Source organism: Labrus bergylta, chromosome 10 (genome assembly GCF_963930695.1).
Source record: "Labrus bergylta chromosome 10, fLabBer1.1, whole genome shotgun sequence".
Classification (NCBI taxonomy): Eukaryota; Metazoa; Chordata; class Actinopteri; order Labriformes; family Labridae; genus Labrus; species Labrus bergylta.
The window spans coordinates 12,219,329-12,231,699 of record NC_089204.1 but is presented as its reverse complement, the minus strand read 5'-3'; the positions used below and the strand labels follow the sequence as shown (position 1 = coordinate 12,231,699).

The following is a 12,371-nucleotide window of genomic DNA, read 5'->3' as shown; positions in this document are numbered from 1 at the left end:
TGACCTTGTTCCATGAACATCAGAGCAAAAGAACCTCTACCCATATAGAGAAAAAATATAGCTGAGAGTGAAATCAAATATTGAAAAAAAAATGTTAATCTTTTATTTATCAGTATAAGTAGTTATACAACAGTGTAGAAATACTCACATGTTAAAGATGAAAGTGTTCCTTCCAAACCCCTATGTATTTTACTTCTAGATTATATAGTAAATAATAAATATTTTTGAGAACCAAAAGTCAAAGCAGTCAATACAGACTTTTTTTAGTCAATTAGACTAATGCATATTTTTTTAAATATTTATGTTAATGTCACTTTATTGTTGCATCTAGAAGAGAGGAATCAAATGTCAGCTATTTAATTAACTACCATGAATCCTAATCCCTCATAGAGTGTCATGAATTGTGAAGGTTTTGTATAAATCTGAATCTCTAGTAACTTCTCATTATGTTTCTTTACTTTCATATTCATTGGCTGAATGCTAGTATACATTTGCTGCAGATCATCTCTAAACTTGTAATAGGCTTTGCTTATATCAGTTCCACTTTAATCTGCTGCACTGTATTTGGACATTAGCAGGAGATTTTTAAGGACAAACATTCTTGATCTGGTTCCAGGGCCGCACATACAATATACTCTATCTCCCAATTACAATCATTTCCTGCTGCCATCATCAGTGAAAAAAAGACTGTGGGTGTTTTAACAATGTTAAAGGTCACATATTATCCTCTTTTTCAACAACTTTAAATAAGTCTCAAAGATTCCCAAAACATGTCTGTGAAGTTTCTTCAAAATCCACTCTGTTCCTGTATTTGATCATGCATATAAACACCTCAATTTCAGCCCTGCTCAGAACAGGCTGTTTCTGTGTCTGTAGCTTTAAATACAAATGAGCTGTGTCTGACCACGCCCCCTCTGGAAGGGCTTGTGTTGCTTGGACTTTCTTGCTCCATTCCCAATTGTTAACGATGAGAAGGCAAACTCAGGGGAGAGAACAAACCCCTCGCTGTGGGAGTGTCACCCATCTGGGGGAGGGGTTACTGCCCTTTGTGATGTCATAAAGGGAGATTCTCCAAAGGGCTTGTTTGAGCATACATTTTCAAAAAAAGTGGAGCAGGCAAAAGACGTAGAGGATGGACTTTTCTCATAATTGGGGGGTTTGTTGACAGGCAGGGACATATATTAGTGTTTGAAAAACATTGTAAGTGTATTTTGTGTAATATGTGACCTTTAAAAAGCAGTGTGATAAGGCTTCCATCTGACAGTATGAAAGCAGTGAGTAGACCGTGCTGAGACATGAACAAAATCCCAGAGTGAAATCATACCAATCTTTGTGGGATGACACTGTTTGTTTAAGACTAGCAGCCAAACTGTAATTGCTCTTAATGTTCTGAGAAATAGAGGAGTAGTTCAGGTTTTAGTTGCGCTACATGGACAACAGGTCATATCCCACTTGTTGTTTTTTGTTCCCAGCTCTGATTGGCTCTAATGAGTTTGTTTATTACAGCTTCATGAATGTACTCTGTGACCTGGGAGACAAAACAGACAGTTTAACAGTTTTTAGTTTTGCAATTCTTCAGGCGTGAAATACAATCATTTATTTACTCAAGTACTTTGATGTGAAAAACATTTAATCAAAGTAAGAACTTATTTTAAAGTGAATGTATAATAATATAAACGACAGCAACATCCTTTCTCCTCTGAGGTTCGTCTTTACTACAGAATTAAATCAATGTTCCAGCCCTTCAAACTTTTGGAGTCTTAAAAACATTTCTGGCACTTTAAGGAATATTTCCACGATAAAGCACATTTTGTAAGATCCACTGTTATTCACAGACTCTTTGGTATGGTTACTATGGATACTCAACAAAGTTTCTACCATTTCTCCAGCAAATACCATTAAAATATGCCTCAAACTTACAACATGCATGAAACATTTTTTTCCCAAAAAGTTGCCACAAAATCAGGAAATGTAGGTTGCAGCATCAACAATCTTAAAAATAGCTGCAAAACCTTGAAGGGATTGCCCTGCATTTTAAACACTGCTGCGACCTCTGCGTTTGTATTTTCTTACCTTAGGTGTGTTTTTTTAACCAATTAGATGCATAGTTTTATTTACTTAAGTTAGGCATTAAGTTCTCCTTCTGTGTCTGATAGAGGACACAAAGTAAGACTTGTCTGTGTTTTATTATGTGTCTGTGCTAGACAGCAAGGAAAGAGAAAGTATATGTAAAAGATTTGAAGATTACATTCGGTGCAAGTTGAGACTCGTCCCACATACTGTACATCACTGCAGGGTGGCATGGAGAGGGCACATGTTTAATCACACACATATACAAGTGGAAGATAACCATCAAGACCTTATTGTTCGTGTTGGGTTTGGGATCATCTGGGTGGTACCTATAGAACATTAAATGTCTGTGTGTGTGTGTGTGTGTCTGTCTGTGTGTCTGTGTGTGTGTGTATGTGTGTGTGTGTGTGTGTGTGTGTATGTGTGTGTGTCTTTGTGTGAGCAGTCGGGAACAAGCATCTGTACATTTGCAATTACACTCAGGAAATGTTTATTCATGTTTGATTGGGTGGGACCAGCCGGGATTCTGGGTACATTTAAACAAACTATTTCGACATCCTGTTTAAAGTCGCTTCTAGAGGGAGCAGAGAGAGAGAGAGAGAGAGAGAGAGAGAGAGAGAGAGAGAGAGAGAGAGAGCGAGAGCGAGCGAACAGTCTAAGGTGGACCGTCGGCCACTTATGCAACACCCGATGCTGATCCTGAGGCCCCTTTAAACTGATACTGTATAGAGGGGAAAAGAACGCCTAAGGTCAGCATTAAAAACATGGAGTGTGATGTAGTGAGATCAGCCACAAAGGATTCCAGCTGTCGGGTGAACAGCTGAACTTTGCTGAATTCAGGTCAAGGAAATCGGATAGGAGACTACACCACTTTATATGTTAATTTAACATCTGGCCCATGTATATGCCAAAAATAAGGCGATAACTTGTGGTTGCGGAAGATAGTATTATTAGTTATGCAGCCAGTGTAGCATACCCAGAGTGTCTTTTGGTCATCTGGCTTCACCAACCTCATATAAGAGATCACGCTTAGCGGTCACACAAAGCTGGTTATCAACCTGATAGGTCAACTCAGAGTCCTGTCAGCTGTCACATTTAGCAAAATCTGCTGTGTTTATATGTTTTTTCGTGTATTTTTTCATAGTAAGCTTTGGTAATCTTACTGACCTGCTTGGAGATGTGGGGCCCCACACTATGGGTTGATTATTTGGCTTGTAGTCCTTTTGGTTACCGACAGTTTCGGACTACATGCAAACAATGGCCTGATCACCTACAGCCGGGAGCACCTGTTGTCTCTTCAACCTCACGCAAGAATCGTTGACCTGTTTTTAAATCTACCCGATGACTGCTCCAGACTGGCAAAGAATCAAAAGCTATTAAAGAATCCCCGGACAACAGCAGGACTTAAAACTGAAATTAAGAAACGAGGATCAAGGGGAGGCATCAAAGCAAGACTCCGAAGACGCGGCGGCCGACCTCCCCTGCCGGTGATTACGCTGTCCAATGTACGGTCACTAAATAACAAATTTGAGGAACTAACGGCAAAAGTCAACTACGACAGCAATTTCAGACACAGCAATCTGATATGCCTGACAGAAACATGGTTGAAAGAGGACGCGCATGTTGCTTTGAGGGGATACACCACAATAAGTGCTGACAGGGATGAATTTACATCACATAAATCAATTGGAGGTGGACTATGTATTTTTGTAGATGACAGATGGGCCATGCAATTCCACATACACGAGCAAATATGAACCCCCGATTATGAACTTCTGTGTCTTTCAGGCCTTTTTATTTACCTAGGGAATTTGGACAAATTACTGTCATTTTAATATAGGCCTATGTGCCCGGACCGGACAATGAGAAGGCAGCGGCAAGAATAACAGAGAGCTACAACACCGCACTCACCCGCTCCTCAGACCAGCCCGTGTTTACCCTCGGAGATGTTGACACACGATCTTTCCAGTCACCTACCTAACCGGCAACAGTATGTGGATTGTCCTACTAGATCTACCCGTGTGTTGGATAAGTGCTACGGAAAAGTCTGATGCTTACATGGCTGTAAGCCTACCACCGCTGGGGAAGTCAGACCACAATGTGCTGCACCTGCTTCCAAATATCGAGCTATGGTGAAGCGAGAGAAACCCATGAGTAAGGACATTAAACTGTGGACTGAGCAGAGCGAAGAGGAGCTGAGAGACTGTTTTGATGACACAGATTGGCAACTGTTTTTTGACTGTAGTGGAAATGTACATGAATTGGCTGAAACCATAACTCCATATATTTCGCGAAAACTATTGTGTCCAGAAAAAAACTGTTAGAAAACTCCCAAACAATAGACCATGGTTATCTAAAGATATTAAAATTTGTCTTAAGGAGAAAAAACATGCTTTTATTAACGGTGATACTGATGTGGTCAAAGAAAAAAGGAGGGAACTCAGATCTAAGATAAAGAAAGCAAAACTGGAATATAAAGACAGGGTAGAGAGCCAGTTTTGTCTGGGTAATGCTAAACAGGCATGGGAAGGCCTTAACTCTGTGATGGGCAGAGAGTGTAAGTAACTGAAAAATACTCATACAAACAATCCTTCCTTTGTGAATGATTTAAATGTTTTTATAGCAGATGGTAATGGTAATGTGTCAGAACTGACCGTTTTCAATGCAGGAGCACCTCACGGCACCGTCTTGTCGCCTTATTGTTCTTTGTGTATACAAATGAGTTTAGACTCCAAGACTCAGACTTTAGCTTATTCATATATGCTGATGATATGGCACTTGTTGGCCTCCTACGTTCAGGGGACACTAAAGGAGCGAATATGTGTTTTAATCATGTAGCTTCGCTCCAGAACTGGTGTCTATCGAGTGCTTTACAGATAAACATTAGTAAAACTAAAGAAATGGTTATATCCAGTAAAAACAATATTTCTGACTCCTGCCTAACAATCATGGGGGAAATTGTTTAAAAGGTAAACTGCTTTAAATATTTAGGAACTTACATCGACAGTCACCTCAAATACATAGATAACACAGACTATGTATTCAAAACAACTCTGCAGAGGCTACACCTACTTAGGAAGCTGAATGAGTTTGGGGTGAGTAAAAAGATTCTTGAAATGGTGTACAAGAATCTGGTAGAAAGTATTTTGTCTTTTAACATGGTCGCATGGTACGGGCATTTAGATGTTAAATGTAAAAGCAAACTGAATAGAGTGGTCAATACCGCTAGTAAAATCATAGGGAAACCACAGATGCCACTTTGTGACAGGCATCTACTGAATACTAAAAAGAAAGCCCAGGACATAACAAGTGACCCTTCTCATCCACTGCACTCCCAGTTCGAAGTGCTTCCATCAGGTCTGTGATTCAGACTGCCAAGAGCCACAAAAATTGTTTATAAAAAATAATTTGTACCAAATGCAATAAAATTATTAAATTCATAAAGAAAAAAACAACCCCCCTCAACTCTAACTGCACATTGTTTTATGAAATTACTGTTTTTAAACCTATAACTTTATGAAATGTCTTTAAACTCTGGCTTTTTATTATACTAAATTATTATTTTAAATTCACGAACCATGCTGGCTGTGATGTTGTCGAGGACTACAGGCGCTCTCCTGGTTTCCTGCTGTGCTTGAATGTTGTCTTGTTTGTCATAATGTTTTTTTCTGTTTTGTTCTTGTGAAGCCAAAGACAATTTTCCACTTTGTGGACAAATAAAGTTCTATTCTATTCTGAACTATATTTGAAAATTAAGTATTTATACACATCAAAGCTAATGTAGACTAAAATCAACTCAACTGCAGCGACAAATGCAAGAAGAGCTGGAAATAAAAAGAAAAAACGACATGAGAACCTAATAGTTATTTTAATTATCTTGAAGGATATTTTATCTCTTGGCTTGCCTGTGAGCTCTGACTATAGTTGTTTTTGGACTAAACAGTTCTGGGGACTTTTTGAAGAGGATTTTTTTTTTCTGTCTGCATTCTCACTGCCATGGTACCTACTCTGAAGCAGGAGCTAGAAAGTTTCCTCTAAACATGGTTCTAGGAACTAAAATTAAATAAAGGAGGACTCAAACTGTTCCTAGAATTTTGAAGAAGTTCCTGCGGTCCAAATACGCCATATAATATCACCCGTTTCTTCCCTTCAATTAAGTTGTTGCTTTGATTTTGACTTGTGTCTTGTATTACAGTTTTAGATTTAATCATTCAGCTGCAGCCCAGTATGGAGTATCAAGCCAATACAAAAAAAAAGAGGCTCCATAAAAAACTCCTCAAAAAATGTAATTCAAAGAAATACGTTCATCACAACTACAAGGCCCCTGGGCTTTTTCTGTCTCTATTGAAGGATGATGTCAGTAAAGAACAGTTAATAAATTTCATCAATATACAGTATTTCATGTAAAATCATATAGTAAAGACACAATGTTTGTCAACCTCTGTGCCTCCTCCCCTCTCTCGATCGGCACACAGAGCTCCATGATAAAGCGATCTGATTGGTCAGTGGGCAGAGATTTCCACGGAAAGATCCCTTATCGCGAACATAACCTGCTCCAGAGCAGTTTAGTTGTTCAGCATAAGTCACCATGGTTAACTACCCCGGTTAGAAGTGAACCAAATTTGTAGTCCTGAAAACACGAGTTAATCATGAAGTTGCCTTGATAACTACAAATCCTGATTTGTAGTACAGCCTCCTTGAGCATTCAAGCAGGGCTACTGTACGTGCCTGCAGATATTTAGGTTAAGGTATTGAAGGATAAAGTCAAACGGTGCACTCCCAAGTTGATCTTAAAAGTTTGCCGTTTACCACACTTAGAAAAATGTTGAATCTAACCCTGAGTCTTCATCTACAACCCCCCTAATTAATGTCTGTGTTCAGTATGTTTCAAACTAGACTGGTTTAGGAAAAAATGGAAACTTGCCAAACAATCAAAAAGGTACAGGCATCAACACATTTGTGGAGGATAACATCAGAAAACATTCAACCACTGATTTCTAATCGTGGGTGTCTTCACCTGCATCATGGAGGTTGATACATGCCCATTGCACCAGAATACCTAAGAGTCACAGTGTAGGCTGCCAGCTGTTGTCACATATCCCGAAGGAAATTGGGGTCATGATTTATCAGGTCTTGTGGTGTATGCTTACTATTAGTCACCCATGTTGTAATTGTTTTAATCGGAAGAAGAGCAGAAATAAAGTGCACGATTACTGGAAGAGTCCCATTATGAAAAACAATGCTAAGACGCAAGTTTGTAACCACACCCGGACACCTGGCTGTTTGTTTCCTTAGTTGCTGTTTGTTTAACTCTGACAGTGTTTGTTTGGGAAATCACCTCCTTCCCTGCAGTTCAAGGATCCCAACTTTTCCAAAGATTCTGAGACTAAGAAAAAGATTTTGCCTCAGTGTGTTTGCCCCAACATGTCCCAATAGACGTAAGAATCTCAGCGTTTAGTACCTATTCAACCAACCAAAAGTGGCCTTTCTATATGACCTTGCAACATTGTCCTCAAATTTTCCGCAAGTTTGACAAATCAACCAAATTCTTCATCTCCAAACATATATTTTTTAAGAAAAGTTTTAACCACATGGATTGTCATTTTCTAAAGACATTAGAAGATATCATTACGGTAACCTCTATAACTTTTGAAAACTACCAGGAACTTCTTTGGGACAGAAAAGGGTTACTACCACATTTGTCCACACTTCATTAAAACGTATTGCTACTGAGGTAGCCACGATTCCTGTGGTGACCAGCGATTAGCAAGTAAACTTCAGTGTTGTATTTTGAGTATGGCTAGCTTATCTCTTACTCTTGATTCTTCCTTATTGGAGCATTGTTTTTGTTGATAATATGCATCAAACATCACACCAAAATGGACTAAACTGTAGCTGAGGGAAAGTTAAAAGGAAACATCTGCACATCACAAATCTGATATGAGTCTATGGCTGTCCATCAATGCTTTTCTGAGCTTTATGTTATGTTTGTCTCTTTAATCAAACTGTGGGAATAGGAGATGTGTTTCACATCCAGTGCAACACCAGTTGACTTAACAGAAAAGTACCATATACAAAATCATATTCCTTCTTTACCATATAAACAGTGATGGCCCCAACCTCCTTGGTGGTTTACAAATCTAGCCCTCCAAAGTGTACCCAAAGCCATACTCTGCTGAAAATCTCTCCTTGAGTAAATGTACATAGTTTTCCCCTCTTATGTTTCATGTCTCCCCTATCCTTTTATCTGAAGATCAGAATTTGGCAAAATTCACAAACTGGGCTATATTCTTCACCAATAGGGGGTTTCCTTTACAAGGCTCCTAATCTGTCCACGCATACATGTATACAGTCCCTACATATGTGTGTGTGCGTCACTTTAACTGCTAACGGTCTGAACCCTTAGGGCTAACACAATGGCTCAGAGGGACTGCCCTGGGTTTCTTATATACAGAGCTGTTTATATCACACACACACACACACACACACACACACACACACTCACTCTCTCTCTCTCTCTCTCTCTCTCTCTCTCTCTCTCTCTCTCTCTCTCTCTCTTATTTCCTATACGAAGAAAGCAAGCTGGAATTCAGGAAGGAGGCCATTTTCAGTACCAAGAGAATAGAACTTGCAGGGCGGAGTGTAGACCTTTTAATTGTGTGTGTGTGTGTGTGTGTGTGTGTGTGTGTGTGTGTGTGTGTGTGTGTGTGTGTGTGTGTGTGTGTGTGTGTGTGTGTGTGTGTGTGTGTGTGTGTGTGTGTGTGTGTGTGTGTGTGTGCGCGCGCGTGTGTGTGTGTGTGTGTGTGTGTGTGTCACAGGAAGGTGTCCCTAGAGCTGTGACAATCAGTGTTAGTCACATTGCAACACATGTGTATGATCCAAAGTTTAAAACCAATGCTTCAAGATGTGATAAGATGTATCTCGGCTACAGTTGATATGTGTGAAAAAAATGAAAACATCGTCACTGTGTATTGATATCATAATGTACAAATGTGAACTTAGGTATTCAAAGTCTCACACACTTATAGATGTTACACACAACATTTTACTGTTTCCATGTCCACATATCTGAAACTAGCTCTGACTCAGATGTCTGAAAATGACAATCTCTCTGCATTAACTATGTTTGACTGTTTTGCAGATCCCTTTTGTAAATGTTAAAAACATGCACTCGGTCGCATAATCTTTAAACACATTAAATACAAAGTTACCAAGTCTGTCATTCCCTCCTCTCTCTAGGACCGGTTGTTCTTCGTGATGGAGTACGTCAATGGAGGTGACCTGATGTTTCAGATTCAGCGATCGAGGAAGTTCGACGAAGCTCGATCTCGTTTTTACGCGGCTGAGGTCACATCAGCGCTGATGTTCCTGCACCGGCATGGAGTCATATACAGGTAACCATGCTTACACGTTAGCTTTAAACTTTGTATATGTGAAAGGGGGGGGCAGCGGCAGTAGCTCACCCTGTAGGGACTTGGGTTGGGAACCGGAGGGCTGCTGGTTTAACTCCGGCTGCGGACTTAAAGTGTGTGTAGTGTGAAGCATCCCCACTCTGACATCTCTTTCACTAATGCATGTCCACAGGTCCTGTTTGTGTGTGAGAAGCATGTCTCTCAATAACAGAGTGTAAAACCAAGATTTATCCTCTGGGAAATGTGTGATTTGAATTTTTAACACATGCAAACTTATAATAAAGAAGAATATATACATAATGTTCTTTAGCATATTTTAGTCAAAACAGTTATTTAATCATAGTCCTTCAATCATTGGATATACCTTGAAGCATGAACGATCTGCTTCTTTGATTTTGAGTTTTCAGTTGAGAAATGTGTCTCCATTACAGTGTTTAACAACTTTTAGTCCGAGCCCTAATGAACCAACTAAAGCACACATTTTAAAAGAAGTTACCCACAGCTGTTCCTTGGCTTATTTTATTTTTTAATTCTTTTGAATGACTGTGGAGGACAAAAGTGCTTCTAGTTTGACTCAAATCCTACAGCTGAGAAACAACACTTCTGCACCATAAGTTGTCCAGAACGTCTTCAAATAAGAAGCAGTTGTTGGCCTTGTTTCAACCATCAGACACCTCAGGAGCTGCCTGTCCTGGTTGGCACAGTCACTTTTGCGTAATAGTCTTAATTTGTGCTCTTTGTTGCTGTTCTGCTCCGCTCTCTCTGTTTGACTTGTCTGGCAGCTTTTCAGTTGTTTTGATGCCTCAGTTACTTTCTGAGTCTCTGTGACATGAACTCAGTGAAGCATCACTGAAACTATCTTCCGTGCTAACTGAAGTGTCCTTATGGGTGTGTGAAGGTAAAGGTGAGATATGACCTCTTGTGTATTTGGGCTGCCATGGTGGGAAGAAAAAAAATGTGCAACTTAGCATGCCAATTAATTTATACACAATGCACTGAAATCTGACTCAGCACTACACCTATAGTCCACTGTCTTGTAGTTTTAGTGTGACCTTGCTTGCATGGATGTTTGTAATCCCTGAACCTTTTGACCCAGGACCCGACTGCACATCACTGGGTTGAAGGAAACCAAACATCCAAACAACAATCCTACAAAAGAAAGCTGAATAATAATTATATAACTATCGGCTATTATTAACTGAAACGTTCTGCCTGTGTTGTTTTCATCACTTCCTGCCTTTTGTTACGCCACCAACATCAACATACAGCCATTCTGCTGCTGGGATTTTTTGGTTTGATTAGTCTGTTTGCTACGTTGGCCCTGACTGAAGAATCTCCAGAAATATTAAAGGGGTTGTAATCTATTTTTTATGCAGACTTTCAAGGTGCCCTTACCTTAACTCCAACAGCCTTTGGACACCTGCCTCCAACTGTCAGTGTTATGCAAACTTAAGGTTCACATTTTTGTTTTTCAATGATAAACTTTCAACACTAACTTGATAGGTTGTCTACAAACTAATTCTACAAACATTAATGTCCTCCCTAAAATATAATGACTTTGGGGATCTTTTACTTGTCATGTTGTTATGCTGAGCTGAATCAGTTTGGACATGTTATTACTGTTTCTGTTGGTTCAATGTTTCATTCCCTCCTGACAGAGGAACGGTACGTCTAAGGGTGAGGTCACACTGGCCATCTGTACCGTGCTGCACTCAGGCACGATTGCCCCCCCTGCTGCGCCATTCCCATGCTGGCCCGGCACGGCCCGCGGTCATACTGGCCAGGACTAACCGTGCCTAAAAGCATGATTACCTCTAATACGTCGAGTCCGTGTCTGCACATCAGAGAAAAACACAGAGAGCATGACAGCTACTTTACTGACTTTGCAGCTTATTTTAAGCCATTTTAATCAGACACAGCCATAAATAAATAAAAAAATGAAATAGACGCGCAGCCGAGTCCGCGCATCGTAGAACAACACAGAGAACATGACAGCTACTTTGTGGCTTATATTGTGTCATGTTAGTCCGATACAGCCATGAAACTCTGGATTTCTCCATAATGAAGGCTGTCAGCGTTGTTTACCCGCGTGCTTGCGCTCATGCATGAAGTGTACCGTGCCGAAGCACACCTCTCTGAAGTGTGCCAAAGCCAAGGAAGTGTACCGTGTCTGAGCACGATAAGGAGCGGCCACATTGGCCAAACGAACTGGACTTTATCGTTGAAGCATGCCTGGGCACGGTATGGATGGCCAGTGTGACCGCGCCCTAACACAAAGTCATGTTTGTTGTTGGTAGTTCATTAAGTGGCTTTGTTTTAATAGTATTGAAACATATTGAAAAAGTGTTTTTTTTAGAATAAACATTTTCTTTAGTTATGAAACTCAAACTTGTTGACCCTCTTCCTGATTACCTCACCATCCTACTTCTGCTCTACTATCTGTCTGGTCTGTTGTGTACTCCTTAGACATAATATCATTGTCAACCAATAGCAAGCAGGCAACAGGTCACACAAAACCTACGCACTCCTTGAATCATAACACCATTGTGATGGACGGAGGCTCAATGTAGGTTCAGGCGGTTTGCTCCAATAAATACGCTGATAAAAGAAAAAAGTGAGGTCTTCTTTCGGTGTTTTCCCTTCATGAATGTCAGCTTGAGTTTGTTGTTTAGATTCTGCTGTCATGCAACATTTGTGAAGAAGAACAAGACTATAGTGTGTTCATGCAGCACCATCTAAAACCCTGTTTCCATCTTGTTTTTGTTCAGTACAGTTTGGTACAGTTCTGTACGGTAAACCCTGAACTTGCTTGCATTTCCACACCCAACTGTACAATTATTTGGGAGTGTAAGCCGGATGGAGATAACCGTGCAGCCCAACACAGTGTAG

The 12,371-nt window shown here is 40.1% G+C and overlaps 1 protein-coding gene across 1 annotated transcript in view; it reads left to right on the top strand.

Annotated features, from left to right (window-relative positions):
• Positions 1-12,371, top strand: part of LOC109987942 (protein kinase C epsilon type) — an 80,129-nt gene that overhangs the window by 52,494 nt on the left and 15,264 nt on the right. Inside the window, exon 11 of the mRNA XM_065959351.1 lies at positions 9,310-9,464. Coding sequence (XP_065815423.1) covers positions 9,310-9,464 — 155 coding nt within the window. The remainder of the gene's footprint in view (positions 1-9,309; positions 9,465-12,371) is intronic.